Source organism: Tribolium madens, unplaced genomic scaffold, assembly GCF_015345945.1.
Source record: "Tribolium madens isolate multiple individuals breed KSU strain unplaced genomic scaffold, Tmad_KSU_1.1 Scaffold_1;HRSCAF=32;Tcas5.2_LG8, whole genome shotgun sequence".
Taxonomy (NCBI): domain Eukaryota; kingdom Metazoa; phylum Arthropoda; class Insecta; order Coleoptera; family Tenebrionidae; genus Tribolium; species Tribolium madens.
The window spans coordinates 7,634,340-7,654,877 of record NW_025400984.1 but is presented as its reverse complement, the minus strand read 5'-3'; the positions used below and the strand labels follow the sequence as shown (position 1 = coordinate 7,654,877).

The 20,538-nt window shown below is 35.1% G+C and overlaps 2 protein-coding genes across 5 annotated transcripts in view; one reads left to right on the top strand and one right to left on the bottom strand.

Annotated features, from left to right (window-relative positions):
* Window positions 1-14,659, top strand: part of LOC123004443 (beta-1,4-galactosyltransferase 4) — a 21,110-nt gene extending 6,451 nt beyond the window's left edge. For 2 of the 4 annotated variants that reach the window (XM_044397718.1, XM_044397716.1), the window contains exons 2-6: window positions 7,405-7,574; window positions 9,917-10,009; window positions 10,862-11,479; window positions 13,524-13,742; window positions 13,796-14,659. In XM_044397718.1, coding sequence (XP_044253653.1) covers window positions 7,444-7,574; window positions 9,917-10,009; window positions 10,862-11,479; window positions 13,524-13,742; window positions 13,796-13,928 — 1,194 coding nt within the window. In that variant the 5' untranslated portion in view covers window positions 7,405-7,443 and the 3' untranslated portion in view covers window positions 13,929-14,659. Of the gene's footprint in view, window positions 1-1,904; window positions 4,117-7,404; window positions 7,575-9,916; window positions 10,010-10,861; window positions 11,480-13,523; window positions 13,743-13,795 lie in introns of all 4 variants that reach the window. The other 2 variants (XM_044397717.1, XM_044397719.1) reach the window with 2 other exon arrangements.
* LOC123004441 (sperm flagellar protein 2-like) lies at window positions 14,587-20,484 on the bottom strand. The gene has a single exon (XM_044397715.1). It carries the CDS (start codon window positions 20,465-20,467, stop codon window positions 14,651-14,653), a length of 5,817 nt encoding a protein of 1,938 aa, XP_044253650.1. The 5' UTR covers window positions 20,468-20,484; the 3' UTR covers window positions 14,587-14,650.
* Between the last annotated feature and the right edge of the window lie 54 nt (window positions 20,485-20,538).

Sequence of the window (20,538 nt, the reverse complement as noted above, 5' to 3'; positions counted from 1 at the left end):
TAGAGCTTTTTGATCTGAGTTTTCAGCATCCCGTGATATTTTCTGTATTAATTTTGAGTTATGGCTTTGATTTTGAAGTTGCAATTCGAGATCTGTAATTTTTGACCGACACTTGGAATACTTGTTAGTCATACGTTTTAGTTTTTGATTTAAGACTTTGCAGTGGTAACGTAGGTTTTCAAGTTCATTAGAAGGAATGGAGACTTGGACTAATTTGGAATTGGTTTCATTTTGGTCAGGAACAGTTGGAGGAATATGGGGATATTCTATTGGATCAGGAATATTCTACAAATTAAAGTCATTTATAATTTTACCTTAATATGTGTATTTATTTTTTATTGGATAATTTCTATTTATATACTCACAAATACTGAAGGTCTAACTCCTTTAATTAGCCGGCAAGATTTTTTTGTAAAATAAAACGAATTTTCTTCAAAGTGATCTTTACAAATTACTGACTGATCTTTTAATTTTGAAACATCTATGAAAAACAAGTCGAAAAAGCGATACAATTTTGTTAGGGTCTGCGTAAATTTACCACATAATCTTTTAATAATTTCCAGCCATTCAGTACGCTGTTTAAAATCGCTGGGGAACTCAAAAAGATTCGTATCACCCTTGCCACAAACGAAACACTTCTTTCCCATTATGGAATCTTCGCCAAATAACAAAATCAAAATTAACAACAAAAATAGACAACAATCAAAATTAACAACACAACAACAACACAAAAATAGACAACACTTATAAAATATAACTATTAAATTGTAATTTCACAACACAAACTTCGAATTTGAATTTGTCAAGTTCAAAATTTGACAACTTGGGGACGCCACTGCACGAACATGCATCGGCTACTAGATCGGAACAGTTTTATAAACGGAGTGGAGAGGCCGTATCGGAACGAAGTGGAGATAGATACAGTTGGCCGTGCTTATACAAGGTCATCAGTATCATTAAATACACATAAAAAATGTCAAATGCTTAAAAATAAATGTCAAAATTATTGGCAGATAGAATTTTTTAAACATTTTTTCCATGTTCCTGGTTTCTTATTTTACTTGAAATTTTTCTCTGGGGCGCGAGTTCTGGCGCACCCTGTATTCTATAAATGCATTAAAAAAAAAAAAAAAACTTTCAAGGAAATAATATATCGTATATTTTTGACTACTTTTTTGATATTGAAACACTTATTTTCATGTAAGCTATTGTAGATTTGTAGAATTTTCCATCAGGACAGTGGTGTTTAAAAATGTAATTTTTAATTTTAGGTTGAATTTCAATTATTAGACTTTTGAGATTTATTTATCATTACTCAAACTTAAAAAATCTAGAATTAGACTAAAATTCCCGCTAAATAATATAGAAATTATATTTAAATTTTAAAGAGGTGTTTTAGTTTTATAAATCTTGACTCACCTGGTACATAGCTAAAATAAAAAAAACATATTTGAGAATTTTGTCTCGAAAAAAAAATTTACTCGAAGAACGAACGAAAAGGAAAGTAAAATAATTCAGTCTGTTTTCGCAATTTTTCAATTAGAAATTGATCATTTCGTCGATATTCCAAAATTTGATCCCACGTTTTGGCTTCTATAAAATCAATAGCTTGTAAGATTCCCCCGATAACACCCAGTTTTCACAAAAGTGGTTAAAAACCAAGTTTTATTCGACCTGAGCGTCAAATCTGACCTGTAATTTCACGTCGGCTTATTTACTCTCTCGAGCTTTAAGAATTTCCGAGAAAATAGCGCATTTTCCCAGCTTTCCTCCCAGAACCGATAATTACAAAGTTTTTTTTGTGGAAAAAATTCAACAAAAAGCCGTCTGCTTCCGCTAAATTAAGACACAAAAAACACGACAATCTACTCAAACTTGCGTTTTGAAATTCTGCTTTGTTTTAGGCCCACTTCCGGCATTAATTGGTGCCATTCAACGACATTGAAAAGGCATTCTCTTCGCTATCTGTGTCGTTAGAAACATGCGATTGTTTATCGATTGTCGGGGAGAGAATGGCATGCAAGCGGGAAAAACCACAATGATTTTTTGTTCCCTCAAACGTGACGGTTTTTCAAATTTTCATGACGGCGTTTTACCCAATTAAACCGACAATTAATTACGGACTTCCCCCACTTTCAAACCGAAATAAAAATGTTTATTGTAGCGACGATTAAATTTAACACTTGTTGACACTGATTTAACCTTAATTCCAATAAATACAAACTTGTCTCAATTAAAACTGATTGATTTGTTATTTAGTGAAAAAAACTAAACTATGTATGCAACCAGTAAAACACTATTTTTTTAAGGTTGTGAAAAGTCTTTAAATTCAAATGTTTTTATTTATCTCGAAATCGCGTGAAATTCTTTCGTTTGTTAATCACGACATTCGAATATCAGTCAGGTAATGACGTAACGTTGCGTCAAACTTTCGGGTAAGTACAGGCATACCAACGCAAAACAGCGTTAATTATGTCCTGATGGAAATTAGATGCGGGATTGTTTGAGACTCAAAGAGACCTCCGCATTGTCTCACTCGCATTCAAACATCAAATTAAATGATTTTACAACACCAAACCGGGATTTGAAGCAAAGTTGGATGTTCCTGTGTTACTGGGAGTTTCTTTTATGTTACTACCCACGTTTTACGCGGTTACAAAGTAACCGAAGCGGGAGTTTCGAGTTTATTGCTTTACGGAAGTGATATTTTAAACTTGAACGTTTCACTTTGTTTGTTTTAAAGAACATAAAATGTGGGATTTTGTTGCAAACATGTGAAATTCACGAAAAAAAAATTATTTGTTTTGATTTAAATAAGTTTGTTTATCTTGAAATCGCGTGAAATTCTTTCGTTTTAAGCAAAAACGCGTGAAGTGTAATAAATGTGCGAGGTTTGTTTTCATAAAAGAATGCTTTAAATTGTTTGGTCGATTCATTTTCTTGGAAATTTTTAATGTATACGGTTGATACTCTGATCTGTTGCTGGGTGATCCAAAATGACCGTTTCAGTTGGCAACACTACTTCCGTCTTTCTCTTAGTCATTTTTCAGCAGCAATAGTGGCAAAAATAACTCAGTTTTAGGGTTGAATGAAACCAGATGTTTTTATAGTGTGGTTTGCTACTGGAACAGTTGGTTTAAAATAAAGTCCCCAGTTATTTTATTTACAACTCTAAATATCCCTAGTTAGTTAAACTTCAGCTGTTTTTATTTCTACTTGAAAAACCTTGAAAAACTTCAGACCCTCGAGATTTACTCCCGTTTGTTTGTTTCCCTCAAACATTTTTTCTCTTTGACCTATCCGTTCGATTTTGTGGATGCGCCGGGCACTCCGATAATTATTTCGCAACGTTTCGTCTGATTAAATCCGTCTTCAGTCAATATCTCTCCGTGAAAATTTCATTTCCTTTGCGATATCAAACCGGCAGACTTAATCACGCCTCTCGGGAGAAAGCATCTGCAGTGATTAGGAAAAAATACCGGAGGGAGGGATGAATACGATTACTTAGAGAAAAAAATTAACATCATTACACGAACTTTCCGCATTTTAATGACCGATCATGAATTATTAATGAGTGCTAATTTAAAACCAGAAATTGAAAAAAATGCGAATTGATTTTTCAGCAGGACGTGATCGCGTGTCAATATGGAAAATTAAGTTTTTAAGGTTGGCAGAGCGTGTGTAAAGTTTGACAAGTGGTACCAACGTAACCTTGTGCAAGTCAAGCGATTAATTAATAGGAATTTGCATCAAATTCCGGCCTTTCATAGTTTTCTTGTCTCGTTCCGGAATTAGCGTTTGTTGGAAATTAATGAGATGGTCTGTAAGCAATTTTGCATGTAACTGTCATTGACGAACAAAAGCGGAATAAATTGCTTTGCAGTATCGGCAACTTGACGAAAAAAACAAGTGTGGACAAAGGATCAAATTTTTTAAATTGCTTTCAGCATGTGCGATTGTATCGACAAGTTTTCAAAACACGCAAAAAACTAATTAAAAAAGTATTACTCATTTGCGTAATGCCAACCTTGAAATACAAAACTTGGAGCTTCTGACACAATGACGTAAAGTTTTGACACCACTTGTGTTTTGTAAAGTTCTACATGAAAATATTTGGTAAGTATTCCCCATTTTACTTTACAACGCAATGAATTGCAGAAAACAGATTACTTTTCCACTTTTCCTTCATTACTCGAGACAAATGTAAACACAGATTCGGTTAAATTGTTTGAAACTACTCAATTACGCACACCCTGCTTACATAACCCTACTTTTATCAACCCTCAAAACTCGAATTAGTGTAAAAATTGGGTTCGACATGCAAAATCCGGCTTGAATAGTACTCATGTCCGGGTTTTCAGTGTTCCCAACAGTCCATAGTCCAGTTTATCTCGGGTTGGGGATTTGCTAAAAGCTTCCTAAATTGAAATTACTGCCAACGTAACAAAAATGAAATAGAAATTTTCGATTTGTGAGTCGTTTGGTGTTGTCGACCGCTAATTGAGACACAAAGGAAAATTAACCCTCGGGGAAAATTTGCATAGGATAAGATTGTTGTGGGGTGAAAGTGGAAATAAAATTCTACTTAAGTCAGAAAATTCGGTTTTTACTATTTTTTTGCGTCCATCATTTAGTTTCAGGTTTCGGAATCATAGTATACCGGGTGTCCCAGGCAGGCTTGGATATAGCAAATTAACACGGAAAATTAGTTTTTATTTTTTTCCGGCTGCAGGAGTAACAGAAATTAAAATCTGACTGATGGAGTTTGTAGTGCTTGAAGAGGGCTATCTTATCGATATTTTTATCGATTCTCCAGTTAAGTCCATATGGGCGAAAACGACCGTCGAAAAATCGAAATTTGAATTTGCTGGGTTAGAGTTACTAAGAAACGAACTATCAAGTCATTGTTGCTAGAGGAGAACTTGTCACAATTTGACTTGATAGTTAGTTTCTTAGTAACGCTAACCCGGCAAATTCAAATTTCAGTTTTTCAAGGGCCGTTTTCGGCGAAATGGAGTTAATTGGAGAATCGACAAAAATGTCGATAAGATTGTCCTTTTTGAGCACTACAAGCTCCATTAATCAGATTTTAATTTTTGTTACTCCTGCAGCCGGAAAAAAATAAATACTAATTTTCCATGTTAATCTCCTATATCCAAGCCTGCCTGGGACACCCGGTATTTATTTAAGAAACGTAATGAGAAATAAATATCTACAACATTTCATTTATTTTTTTTAATTAATTTTACAGCCGTCGTGTTTTCATTTCGTAGTTCAGATTGCAGGTAATGTTATCATTTTGGTAGCGTTTAATCAGCAAAATGCACGTAGATATTAATACAGATTAGAAACGTAGTCGGCTTTGAACCAACTTTGCTACGAAAAAAATGAGTGTATTCCATGCCAACTATGCGGTTTGATTAATTAGAAAAAAAAGAGCAAGTTTTAATTAAAAAGGATCATGTGATAAATATTTTCATATTGCATGAGCCTTGCGGACGCAGTGACATGAAAAAGTAATTATTGACACAGGTTTGTAGCGTGCTTTTGGGTAAATATGGCCGGCAAAATGGCGACCTGACATTTATATGCCAACTATGATTTTACATCAAAATTCAAAATTGGTTTTTTTGTAAAGCGGAAATGGTAATGAGGTTTTAAGATAACTTGCATCATGGCGTTTATCAATCAACTATATGATGATGCAACTCCTAACACTTTAGCGGCATACTAGGCCGCTTATTTATACAGGGTGTGTCAAAAATCTCGGACAGACGTAAGGTAAGATACCAGGAACATAAAAAAAATGTTAAAAAAATTCTATCTGGAAAAAACTTTTGACATTTATTTTTTGACATTTGACATATTTATAATTATTTAGTAAAAAAAATTGCCAATAAAAGCCACAAATAACAGTAAAGAGAGTTACAATTTAGGATACAGCTTCCTTGTTTTCTCTTTTAATAGCCTATAGCAAAAAAAACTATTTTAAATTATTTTTTCAATAAAAACAAATAGAGAGAGAAAGAATTCAAATTCTCATAACTTTGAAATTTTTATAAATAGAATTTTTTTACATTTTTTTTCATGCTCCTGGTATCTTACCTTAATGGCATGTCACATTGGTCCGGAACTTTTGACACACCTTGTATGTATATGAAGGAAGAACGACTTATTTATTATTTCATGGCATAGCCAACAATGATTTAATATAAGTACAGGGTGCGCCAGAACTCGCGCCCCAGGGAAAAATGCCATATAAAGTAAGATACCAGGAACATGGAAAAAATGTTAAAAAAAAATTATCTATAAAAATTTTAAAGTTATGAGGGTTTAAAGTTTGCACTTTGACTCCATTTATTTCTGTTTGAAAAATAATTTTTCAAGTTTTTTTGCTGTAGGCTATTAAAAGAAGAAACAAGGAAGTTGTATCCTAAATTGTAACTCTGTTAAATGTTATTTGTGGCTTTTATTGCCAAAATTTTTGTCCCTTTACTAAATAATTGTAAAAAAACATATACAAGATCATCAGTATCCTTAAATAGATATAAAAAATGTCAAATGTCAAAAAATAAATGTCAAAATTTTTTGACAGATAGAATTTTTTAAACATTTTTTTCATGTTCCTGGTATCTTACCATACTTGAAAATTTTCTCTGGGGCGCGAGTTCTGGCGCACCCTGTATATGAAAGTTACGTTATGAACAATTCTATCGATTTTCTATAAGTATCAATTATGTAGGTACTTAAATGTTACGGACTACCAGCTTCCTATGATTTACGTATTTTTTCTTAAAATATGTGGATATACTCGTACTTAGGAAATTTTTCTAAAAAGAATTCGATAATTAGCCAAATGTGCCGCTTCATAAAAATGAGAAACTGATATTAATATATTTTTTGATTTCGTTTCAGCACACATGAGCACATCATGCGTAGTTATAGTCGTACGTAATATGGCGTCGAACATCCATGCCAACTATGATTGCTTAAAGTAGCATTGTTTTGGCTCATCTATTGATTTTCTATAAAGTGTAACTTAATAATGACTTTTAAAATAACTAGTTATGACTTATAACTAGCCTACTATGATTTTATTTTGAAACAACTGAAAATTTGGCCCGTTTCGAAACACAGCATTCATCATTTGAAACCCATATTTGGGGGCGTTCATGGCCACCTTTGATTTAGTATCACCCCGACCTTATGTTAATATTCGCCCCATATTTGGGCCTACATTTCCCTTCATAAATCGCGCCCAATATCCAATATCTGCACTTCGCACACTTCCTTTAATTACAATCACGAATTTTCACCCCGGACACAAACCGCCCCTTGGAGATTAGATTAGGTGGGCTAGACGTCGCTGTTGATCGAATTAACCTCGCATTTTGTCTGTTTCAGAGGATGCTTTGTTCCATACAAACTAGGTAAGGGTGGGTGATGCCCGGCTGGTATAGCTCCGGCACCCTCTACAAGGGGTTGTTCTTCTTGGTACTTATTCTGCTGGCGCTCGAATACCTCTTCGGATCGATCACCGAGACGAAACATTTCTTCATTTTTAACGCCACAAGGTGGGTGCAAAGGGATGAAATATTTAAATAATAATTAAGGAAGGGTTAATATTGGTGTTTTTTTTAAAATATAATTTGACCGCAAGCAAAATGTTAATCTTGATGATGGGTGAATAGAACGGACGGGATTTGTAATGAAATGTTATGGCAAGTTTTAATTAATTCGAAATTTGCTAAACCAGGATTTCACTGTATAGTTTGAGACAGTTTTAGTGAAGTAATTTAATTGAAAGTTTTAGTCGAGAGGCTTTAAAAGTTTTATTAGAGCAATTGGCACGTCCTATTCTTAATTGATAATAAAGTTTATTAGAAAAACTATAACAATAAAAGACACTTTTATGGTACATCCACCAACATAAACAACATGCAAACTTTTTATTACAGTCGTTTTCACTTCTTATTCTCAATTTCATTAAGAAAATTTATTTTTGAACAGAACAGAATTTAGTTTTATGGTAGACCTGGTATATCAAAAACAAATAAAAATAATACATTCAACTGGAATAAAATTTTATAACAACACCGCAAAGCCCCGATTTTATAACACACTCTATATACAACACAATTTAATCGCTAAAATGGGTATCCATATGTACTAAATATGTATTACGTGCTAAAATCGCAAGTGGTTATCAAATCGTGTTATTTTTTTGTTTCACTTGTTTGTAGAGAAAATAGCGTCGTCTAAAACAAACTACGATTTCATGTCTAAAAATTTGGTGATCTTGGTTATACATACACTAAATTGACGCAAGATAAAAATAGTTTTAAAAACAAACGCACATTGACTAATTTACATATTTTTTATACATCACCACAAACTTTACTAAAATTCTCGCCGTTGTCATGCATTCTTATGGTACATCCTGTATATACATACATACATATAGAATATTGTTACATTTTGTGCACCTCAAATTAGCAAAGCATATGTAAACATGAATATACATATACAGAATCGTGGTGGCCTTCGAAAACATATTTATTCGGCGACTATGTACAAATATTTAATCAAATAACAAATTTAACATTTAACAAATTTAATTTAACCAATTGTATAAAGATATTTATTTGGATTGCCACTTTTTAAAAATAGTAAAACAATAATTTAACAATAGTTATCTTAAACAACGCATTTTGAAACTTCTGTATGAAAAATGTTTTTCCCACAGTTTCAGTCGAGCGTGTTAGTAGTTTACCTCTAGATTGGTCAATATTGTTTTCTCCGGCTGTACATGCATTATTTTAATAATATACTGGTGGTCCAGCATAGAATTTAAAAAAAAAATCGTTTTTATAATATACAGATGTCCAGAAAAAACGTTGAAAGATTTCGGGGGGTTGTTTCATAGGCCAAAATAAGAAGAAAGTTCCTATGGACCTATGCCCGGAAATTCTTTCTGAGGGAACTATACTTCCCTGATGAAGATTTCAGGCAAAAAGTTTTTTTTTCAATTATTTCAGTAACTAGTGGATATAAATTACAAAAGTTTGCGTCTAGAATATTGTTTTAGCGCTGATTCTATTGGTATTATCAAAAATTGTGTACCTTAATTATAGGGGGCGGAGGTACTGGTGTCAATATACTTCAGACGTAAAATTTTGTTTTACAAGAAGTTTTTTTTTTTTTTTTTGCAGATTCGAATTATCTTCATATACACGATGCGCCAGAACTTGCACCCCAGAGAAAAATGCCATCCATGTAAGGTAAAATACCAGGAACATGGAAAAAATGTTAAAAAAAATTATCTAAAAAATTTCGAAGTTATGAGAGTTTAAATTTCGTGGATCATAAACCACTCGTTACACACGTGGTTTAAAAATCCACTCGGTGAAATAATGCGTTCGATTTACACTCAGACTCGTAGAATAAATAACTATTTATGTTCCTGGCATCTTATCTTACTTAAAATTTTTCTCTGGGGCGCGAATTCTGACACACCCTGTATAATAAAGTCGAATTATCACTTATAATTACACGAGAGCTTTTTTTTTGAGTTTTTTTGAGTTAAATTGCCTAAAGGAAACAAAACTCGAACTAAAAATGTCAAGTTTTCTTCGTAAAAAAAAGTAAATCACTAAATTAACAAATAAGGTGTAAATTAGTTTATTTAATTTAATGGAAAGTACAATTATTAAAAACACAATTCAAAAGTTTCAAAAGTTAGGTTCCGTTTTGTCGCTGTAATAGTTAGGGCAAAATTTTGTCGCTGTCATAGTGACAATAACACCGCGGCTTATGGGATTTTTAGTGTATGAGTGTATGAAAAAAATTATCGCTCTAATTCCCTTTTTTTTGGATATAGGTACATAGAAACTTTTTTTCTTTTTTTTTGACCTAGGGAGTCAACCCCGGAAATCTTTCAACGTTTTTTCCGGACAACTGTATACAGGGTGCGCCAGAACTCGCGCCCCAGAGAAAATTTTCAAGTAAGGTAAGATATTAGAAACATGAATAAAAATGTTTAAAAAATTCTATCTGTCAAAAAATGTTGACATTTGTTTTTTGACATTTGACATTTTTTATATCTATTTAAGGATACTGATGATCATGTATGTGTTTTTTTACAATTATTTAGTAAAGGGACAAAAATTTTGCCAATAAAAGCCACAAATAACATTGAACATAGTTACAATTTAGGATACAGCTTCCTTGTTTCCTCTTTTAATAGCCTATAGCAAAAAAACTTGGAAAATTATATTTCCAACAGAAATAAATAGAATCAAAGTACAAATTTTAAACCCTCATAACTTCAAAATTTTTATAGATAAAATTTTTTTAACATTTTTTCCATGTTCCTGGTATCTTACCTTATATGACATTTTTCTCTGGGGCGCGAGTTCTGGCGCACCCTGTATAAGTAAATAATCTATTTATTCATGAAATTACGTTGCTTTGTATATAAATAAATGAATATTTAGTCAGATATTACAGGAACAATGTAAAAATCGAAATTTAATTTAGAACCGCTTTTTTATTTGCGTCACTTCAAATGACACAACATACTCTTTCGTTCTGGTCCAATGGACAAATCATGAATATTGGACAAAAAATCATCTCAGTGTCACCAACCGAGCAATTTAATCACCGTTCACACCCACTTGATTGTTTTGCATGTGCACAAAATTCAGTTAAGTAATTAAAATAATTCGATTGATCCCACCGTTGGTTTATGAATCACGTTAGTAACACCAACCCAAAATCGATAAATTCGCTCCCGTTCTGACACAATCCCTAATAATTGCGTAAGTTTCGCAATTTAACTTTGGCAATAATTTGCAAACAGGATTCCGCACCAGGAAAAGGTGGTCCAACACAGCCCCCTTGTCTCCACATTCCATCTAAAGAAGACCACCAAAAGTCCTCCAGTGTTCAACATCACCGAAATCCCCTCAACAAATAATTCTGAATCCGTCGAAAGCGAAAACATCAACGCAACGGCCTTGCCTCCCTGTCCCGACGTCACCAACAACCTTCGTGGGAGGATCGAAGTGCTGAAATCTCCCGTTCCGAGCGTTCAGGAGTTGGAGACGAGGTTCTCCTGGCTGAAACCGGGAGGACATTGGGCGCCGGAAACGTGTAAAGTCCCCAAAAGTGTGGCGGTGATTATACCGTTCAGGTGTCGGGGGGAACACCTCCTGCTTTTTCTCCAGCACATGCATCCGTTTTTGAAAAGACAGCAACTCGATTATACGATTTATATAGTCGAGCAAGATGGCGACGGGCCCTTCAATCGTGCCATGTTAATGAATATTGGGTTCAAAGAGGCGCTCAAAATACGAAATTATGATTGTTTTATCTTTCACGATATTGATTTGTTGCCGGAAGACGACCGGAATTTGTACACGTGTCCGCCGGGGCAGCCAAGGCACATGAGCGTCGCGGTGGACATTTTCAAGTATAGGTAAGTAGGGGAGAGAAGCCTAAAATTGATCATGTACGAGACCTTTTATTAAAGTCCCTGTGCCTATATTTGAGAAGATTTAGACTCAAAATTAAAGAAAAATAATTCTTTTAGAAGACATAGGGTTTCATGTAGTAACAACACTGTCAAAAAATGAGGAATTATCAAAATTGAATTTTTGAACACAATTTGGCGAGAAAAGATTTATGCTTTTGAAAAACAAATTTTATACCCCTGAAATAACAAACGACGATTTTTTTTGGTAAAAAGTCTTTCCAATAAAACAAATTTCACTGATGATGATAATAATAATAAAAATAATGATGATAATACAGTGGAACCTTGGTAAATCGAACCTCTAAATCTGGAAATGTCGGTAAGTCGGAGTGTCCTGAGCACTTATTAATAGAAATCAATGTAATTTTCTCTGGATCTCTCGAATCCCTTTAAGTAGGATTCCTCTTGAAGTTGAACAGATTTCCGGTTACCCCCAAATCTTTATAAGCCGATTTTTTTTTAATTTCCTCAATTTTACATAATGCGCATTGGATTAATTTCTATAATATTCAAAGCCAGAAACAATTATCAGACAGTCAATAAAACTTTTCTTTTCGGTTACCCCGAAGACAAATAAATAAAATCTACAGGTGTTCCGGTTTTATTGTTACAAACTTAAACAGGTGATAGAATATTCAATTTTAAGCCATAAGTTTCCTATGATCATGTATAAAAAATATTACGTAAGCGAGCTACACCCCCTGAAAGAGATGCGTTTTTAATGGGGTTTTCCCACTATTGCAGAATAGATAAAATTACAAGAGTTGCTACAGCTGATTACTTTTAAACACCTGAACGAATTTAAAGATCGCGATTTTTAATCGTTGGTCTCTTAAACGGAGAAACAAATTTAATTTTTAATTTTACTTATGGTCTCTGTAAGACAAATTGTAAACTGATTTTACTCAAAAACGGTAAGTTTTATCGAAAAAAGGCAAGAGAGCTCTTTTTTGTGAAAAACTATGAAAGTGACAAAAAACAACGCCAAAATAGTTAGGGTATTTTTTACCCTAAACCCCCCAGTTTAGGACGCCCCTGAGTAAAAATTTCCACATTTTATCTTTGAATTCATTTGGGTGTAATAAAGGTTATCAGTTGTACCAAATGTTGTAATTTTATCTACGATGGTTTCTGAACTACTGAAAAAAATCCATTAAAAGATGTACCCCTCTCAGGGGATGTGGCTCTCTTATATAAAATTTGTCGATATATGTTTATAGGAAACTTTTATCTTAAAATTGAATATTCTATCACCTGCTTAAATTTGTAACAATAAAAATGGAACACCCTGTATATTTGCATACATTTGCAATTTTAAATTTTTGTTGGACTTTAAGAATTTATTTTTATTTAAGTATTTTAGGCCACAAGAAGTTAATTTTTGTATAAACTTTATAATTTTCAATTAAAACAATATACTTATTAAAAATTAATGAAAATTTTATATCTCGTCTTTTTCCGATAGTGTAGTGAAATTGTCCAAAGAGAAATTAAACTTGAATTTAAGGATTTAATATAGCGGTAACGTTTTTTTTATCAAAAACAATTTTTATACACCCCTGAATTAAGAAAAAAAAGTCCAATACAGTATAGTTCAGCTAATCCGAACTTTCGTAATCCTTACTGTCAAATAATAATATCTCCTTCAATATTGTACATCCTTGAGACCCAAAATCTACGAAAAAAATAATAATCATTAAAAATCTTTACAAATCTTGTCGGTTTGTCATGATCCCTATGAAATGAGGGTTTTTTTTACAAAAATTACAAGAGGTCCATTATTTTACAGGTAAGTATGGGAAGATACCTCAAAACAGATCATACAGGGATCTTAATCTTTTTGGCCTAAAATAAAAATCCCGAAAATCTATGATGTAACAGACTTTTATTGTTTAAGAAGAAAAGCCCTTAAAAACTACACTATTTGTAAAGTGTAAAAGTAATTAAAAGTAAGCCACTTTCCTTACTTCGTTTGTTATTTTTGCAGGTTGCCATACCCCGCCATTTTCGGCGGAGTATCAGCGATAAATAGGGAACATTTTGAGTTGTTGAACGGCTTTTCCAACTCGTTTTGGGGTTGGGGAGGCGAAGACGACGACATGTCGAATAGGATTAGGTATCATAATTTGTATATCTCTCGATATCCGTTGACAATAGCAAGATACACGATGTTGACGCACAAAAAGGACAAGCCGAGTCCTAACAGGTAAGACTCCGGGAGAAAAACCACTTTCCGTCATCTATTTTTTTTTTCGGTAGATATGACATGCTGAAGCAAGGACCCAAACGCTTCGACAAAGACGGACTCAACAGTTTAGATTATAAACTAATCCAAAGTAAAAAGAATCTCTTATACACTTGGTTTTTAGTAGGGATCGACCCGCCGAGGTGATGAAGTTACATTTCTTCGTTTTTTCATTATTTCGGTTGATTTGTACTTAAATGAGTTCCTTTAAATGTAATTTTTGTTTTATTTATTGAGACAGACATCGAGGGACTTGTCTGAATTCAAAAGTGATAATAGATTTTAAAACGAAACATTCCACCCAAACGATTCGAATTTTTTCTAGTCATTACATTCCTTACTAGAATTCTATCTATTAAGAAAACCGCTTAAATGTAAGCAAGCGACTTAAGTAGTCTTCCATGTTTTGTTCGGCTTAGATTCAAGCGGTTGGGTGGCTTTTTGTAGAGTTTCAAGGTCGAGTAGGAAGAGTGCCATTTCCCCACCATACCACTGGCGACTTTACTACTCAGACCACAGCTTGCTTGATTTATAAACGAATCTAGGAAGCTGTGCCTCAAATACATAATAATCTAACGAGTGAGATTTTAGAGATAGAGTAGGTGCCAAAACGTACCAAAATCACTCATTACTTAATTTAGGCCTAGTTTCGTTGCGATTTTGTGGCTGTGATTCCCTTTTCTTAATCACTCATATCTCGTAGTAATACGTAATTACCTGCTTATTTTTCGAGGCGAGAATTTCAAAATGCAACCGTCTCGGTTTTTGCGTTCTGTTAAATGTTCTGTCAATTGAAAAGATCATATTTTGACTGTATGTATATATTTTTAAGTAAAACCAATGTGATATATAAGAAAAATAAAGATTTTTTAATAAGAGTTATGCGTGTTGATCGTTTCAGTGTTTTGCGAATGCTTCGACCCTTGACGCAGGACGAACTCTTCCGGTTCGTCTATTTCCGGTTCAGTGATTATGTGTTTGACGGGATTATGAGCTGAGAATTTATTAGTGTTTTGGAACAATTCCCTCAACTCCTCACAATTGAGAAACTCGTGAGCTAACACGACATTGTTGAACTTCTCGTTGCGGCAATTGTCGTAAATGTTCATGATTTTGTCGCTGAAACTCTCCGAGTCGGGAAGTTCAATTTTGGAATTCCAGGTTATATCCGTGTTCACAATTATTTGGACCAACCCTCGAGGCAGAAAAAAGGCCATTCCTGTATTATCCCGAGCCTCAAACCCGATATTTGTAAAAGAAAACTTATGTTCGGTGATTATTTGACCGACAAAGTCGGATTGGAAACTCTTCGATCGGGACTTTTCTTCAATTGAGTCTCGATGTTCCTCAATTTCCCTCAAAGTTAAACCTTCAGGATCCTCAAACTGATCGACAATGCGGTCAATTAAGAGACTTACGGCATTTTTGGCCAAAATTATGTTTTCCTCGTGCTCTTTCTTCTTTTTCTCAAATAAGATCCGGTCTTCGAGAATCTCCTCAACGAATTTCTCCCCGAGAGCTTTATCACAACAAATAAACTGTCCTAAAGACAATTCTAAAGCTTTCACAAAGCCGATTATCGGATCGTGATCTTTGCAAAAGTCGAGTAGGAGTGCAGTGTAGTTAATTTCATTTTCGTCAAGTTGGTACATTGAAAAGAGCAAATTTTTGACACGATTATCCTCAAACCAGAATTCAACAGTCTCAAACTCATCCCTGTTAATTTTTTCCGTTAAATCAGGATCGTATTGTCGGCATTGTTGTCGTACTTTCATCAATTCTTCTCGAGTGGGAAACGAAACCATCAAATTACAAATAATAAAGTCTCTCCAATACAAATAACTTTCATCATCGAACAACCTCCGAAGCAAGATATTAAGAGCTGAAGTTGACAAATTTCGCCACAATTTCGGCGTTGCGACTTCCTCAGACTCCTCAAAATCGTAATAGAGGATATCCTGGATCAGTAAGAGGAAGCAATGCCTCATTATATACCCACTGTGGGCCAAATCGAGCAAAACTTTCACCATAAACTCCAATTGCTCGATTTTGAAACACCCTTCGCTGTAATCCTCCTCAAACATTTCCAAAGTGGCGGGGAATAACGTAACCTGGATTTGGGCCAAATGTTCCCCTTCAAACGCCAATTCCGGTTGTATTATCATTTCCTGTTCCACAGAATACGCCAACAACTCACATGCCTTGTTCACATTCGAGAGTTCATTCTCGTACTTCTCACTGATCGTGTCGTAAATCTCCTCAAAAATTTTTTTAATCCAAGAAATCGCATCGTTGAAACGATTAAAAGCTTCGTTTCGTATGACACTCAAATGGACGTAAGTCCGAGCAAATTCCCCATCAATAGCACATTGCCACTCCTCAAAAATCCGGTCTTGGTTCTCTTTCACGTCCTCCTCCAACTCGATTTTTTTCTGTTTTGTTTTCTGTTTCTTCTTCTTCTCTTTGACTTTCTCCTCGGGTTCGAATAATTTCTTCATGTCTTGGACCGGCTTCAAGGCTAAAGGTTTCATGCTATCGACGAAACCCAAAGCCGTTTGATTACTGTTAGTGATGTATTCATGAAACGCACTTTTGTCACAATTCTCACTTTCTACATCTATAAAAAGCGAATTAAAATCGTCACTTTGCAAATCGTCACAGTCGAATTTCGGTAAAATCTGTTTGTGAAACTCGTAACCTTCCTTCGAGGACTTTGTAATCACAGAAATGTAATAGTCAGACAAAAATTGTAAAGTATCAACAGTCCGGTCGATTTCAAATTGAAATGCTTCAGCACAATTATTCGTTATTTGGCAAAATTGGTGAAAAAGCCAGTTTTGTCTCACAAACCTTCTCCTCTCCTCCTCAGATTCCTGCATTTTGGTGTCACAAATCCCCAAAAGTTTGTCTCGGAATTCCTCAATCATGCACAAAAGCTCGGTTTTGGTCGCTTGATCGTTTCTCAAATCCAAACCAATTGCGTTGAGAGTCTTTTGGAACTCCCTCAAATAGTACTGTTTTTGGTCAGGCCGAACTATAAACTCGTTCATTGTTTCTTTAGTCTGGGCCAAAAACGGCACAATTTCGTTGAGTAACACCCGCTTGTTGAAGAATAAATCTTTGAAATTTTTGATGTAGCTTTCCTCAAAATTGTCCCAATGATTGGCTAGGATTAACTCAATTTCGGGCGGGATTGCCAGGTTTATGTACTCCCAATCTGGTTCACCGGCTCTAGGCTCCGGGAGTTCCTCCTCCTCAATTTCCTCAACGGCCGGGAATTGGACTTCTTTGTCTTCATGACCGACTTCCTCTAAAAGGTCGTGCGTACTCTTAGCTTTCTTACCTTTCTTCCCCTTTTTGTCTTTTTTGCTCTTTTTGGAGGATTTGGAGGATTTTTCCGACTTTTTACCCTTCTTGTCTTTTTTCCCGGCTTTAGTCCCACTTTTACTTTTACTGGGCTTGGGTTTTTTCTCCTTTTTCCCCTTCTTTTTCTTATCCTTCTTCTCTTTCTTTCCCTTTTTTACGATTTGATGGTCACCAACATCAAGCAGTGCCTCTTTGTAATGTTCCCCAAAAATCTCAATTGAATTTTTCAACGGTAAATTATAATCCCCGATGATCATTTTGGCCAAACATTTAACAGTCTCAGCATTAAATTCGTCGTATTGTAAGATATAGTAGCACCCTTGATCGCAATAAAACTTCTCTAATCCATCTTTCCGTTCGATTTCCTTGAAATAAGGCAATGGGAAATCTTCATCTTCATCATTTTCTTCCTTCTTCTGACACACTTTAATAAAAGCTGTAAGTACCGTGTTGTATTCTTCTTTTTCCAAAGGTCGTGGATTTGGGACAACTTTCGACAAACGCTTATCTTCATAAATATCTTCAACGACGATTCTCTCAATCGGTTTAGAGTCACTCGCACCAAGTTCGTGCATCAAACCCAAAATATCGGTTTGGATTGTGGCTTCCTGCACCTCAACTGGAATTTCATCGTCCTTAATTTTATCAACATAACATACACATTCCTGATTTTCTTCAATCTTCTGCTCCTCAATTTGGTCATATTCGACCGATTTCTTCATTTCTGACGCAATTTCATTCATGTCACTTACAACTTCAACAGTTTCTTCAGCAGAATTAACTTCTTCAGTTTCCTGATTACACACACAAATACATTTCTTGGGGTCCGGCTGCGTTTCAACCTCGTTTTCTTCCTCTGAAGAATACGCCAAGTTTATCAAATCGGGAAGAAGCTTCTTCACTCTTTCTTCCGGATTGTAGTTGAATTCAGTCTGCATTGTTACATCGCTTATGCATTCTGTAGTTTCACTAAAAAACGACGGTTGCGATTGGGTTATATTCTCAGCAAGAGTGACTTTGTTTTCTTGAATATTCTTAAAAATGAAGTCTTCACGGGGAGGTAATTCCTCCGGTGTGACACTACTAGGGATTTCTTCCTCTTCAATCCCTTCAGTCTCTTCAATTTCAACACTGGTGAGACTTTCTTTGTTTAGAAATTTGTCGAAATATTGCTTTGGGACAGCTTTGCCACTCAAAGCCTCCTCAAGAAGGGCCGCTTGTTCGTAAGTATAGGGAAAGTTGAGCAAAACCCAACCCTTTATATCTTTCAATGACGATAAATATTCGATAAACATATCGACTTGGAGTTTATCATCAAGGGGGTCACCTTGACCCAGAATTTGTTTAACTAAACGGCCCAGTTTTGCTCTATTTGAGAAAACTACTTTTTCCCAAGGGAATAATCGAGGAGTTTGTGCTTGTTTCTCCTCAAAAGTGACCTCAACGTGTGTCTTTTCTACCCCCTTTTTACCTTTCTTCCCCTTTTTGTCTTTCTTTTTATCCTTACTTTTCTTTGACGCTTTATCTCCTTTCTTCCCCTTTTTTCCTTTATTCTTCTTCTCCTGTTTCTTCCCTATTTTCGGGGTCAGCTCCCTTAAATACTCTTCCTCTGGAAACGGTTCATCAAATTCCGTCTTCAATTCACTCTCATACCCTTCTATACAAAAATTAACCGCGTCTTCGATCAACATAACTTTGATATTTTTGAGGTTGAGGAGACGTTGGAGCATATCAATCCGACTCAAGTCACTCAAAGTGGCACAAACTGAAATTTCAATTTCTTGTGACACTTGAGCTTTTTCAGGGATTGGTAAAGGGTATTTTTTGAGTAAAAGTTTGTGCACTGCGAAACCCACACAGTTCATTCCGAGTTCCATTGGTGTGAGAAACTCGTCAAGACCTTCCTCAATTTGCCAAATATTGCTAAAGTTGATATAATCCTCAAAATCTTGCTCGTCGAGAATGTCCTGTCTTTGAATCTCCTGTCTGTAAATCGCCTCAAGTTCGGCCGAAATGTCCTCATGGGGCTGTTTCAAGTCTTGTGAAGGGACAACTAAATCAAAAATCGGCTGTTGCTTGATGAAGAGATTCGCCCATTGCCTTTTTACGTATTTGTCAGGCTCAACGTTGTAGGTATCTTTATATTCTTCTGTTTTAAGGGCAATGTCGATGATATCATCCATAACTTCTTGGCAAAGTTTCTGATGTTTTAGAGCTTTGAGTTTTATTTTTCCCTCATAGAGGCGTTTGTGTTCAGCGATTTGTGCCATTCTCTCTTGATGAAACTTCATTCGTTCTTCAAGATCCTCCTCGAAGAGTCTTCGGATAAACTCCTCGTCTCTTTTTTTCTGATCAATTTCGTCATGGACCTTCCGGTTTGCCACAATAGTGTCTTTCTGTTTCCGAATAATGAGAAGCTTTTCTTCGATTTCTTTCTCATGCAATGACTGTTTTAACAATTTTTCACAAATAACTTTATCAAAATCGAACTCTTGGCTCTCTTCTATTTTCTTCCAAACGTCTGAAAGTAGTTGGTGTTGCAATTGAAGTCTAAATGCGGTTCTCTCCGCCCTTTGCTTTTTTCTTTTCTTAATTTGGCTTATGATTCGTCTTGCTTCGTCCTGATTTGGCTCAAAGGGCTCCATTTCAAGGGCTGCTTTCTGTTGGGCTATCAACTGGTCATAAGTATAATCAGTCTTTTCTGCTTTTAGAAAAACAAGAGTGTCTTCTAATTTATCCACATTGACCGACGCACTCAGCTCTTTGATCTTCTTTTCTTCCAAATAATCCTTATATTCTTCTCTCGAATTCATGTATTTCATCATGAGACTCGCTAGATGGTCCTTTTCCCAGTTAATAATATCCCATTGTTTGATCAGAGGCTCGCACAAGGGATTAGCTTCGATAAAAAAATCGTTCATTTGAAACTCACTAACTTTCTCGATTTTGAAATGATGATTCTTGGGTTTAATCGGAATGGAGTCCTGTTTGGCCTCTAGTTTTAAATACAACTCGTAGAAAATTGTGGCAGCGACCGTGCCTTCACAGTACGCTATTTCATACATTTCGCTTTCTGTAAGCTGTAATTTGACACGACTTAACCATTTAGCGATGTGATGTTGGTAATTATCGAAGGCTTGAACCGAGTCTTGCGTTTCTTCAATTAGATTCGCCTCTTCAGGAGTTATGACGCCGTAGTGGAGGAGGAGCTGGGCCACCAGAGTACCATCTCGCGCAGCATTGTAAAAATATTTGGGAATTATGCTCAAATGAATACCTAGACGTTTTTTGAGCCATTTTCGGATCAATTCAATCAACATTTTTTTGTCAAATTGTCATTCAAATTTGGCGCCACGAAAGTGGGGTTATGTTGTTTTTTTACAAAAAATAT

Bases quoted from the DNA above. Each gene is read 5' to 3' on its own strand.
- LOC123004441 (XM_044397715.1), bottom strand. From the start codon at position 20,467: ATGTTGATTGAATTGATCCGAAAATGGCTCAAAAAACGTCTAGGTATT.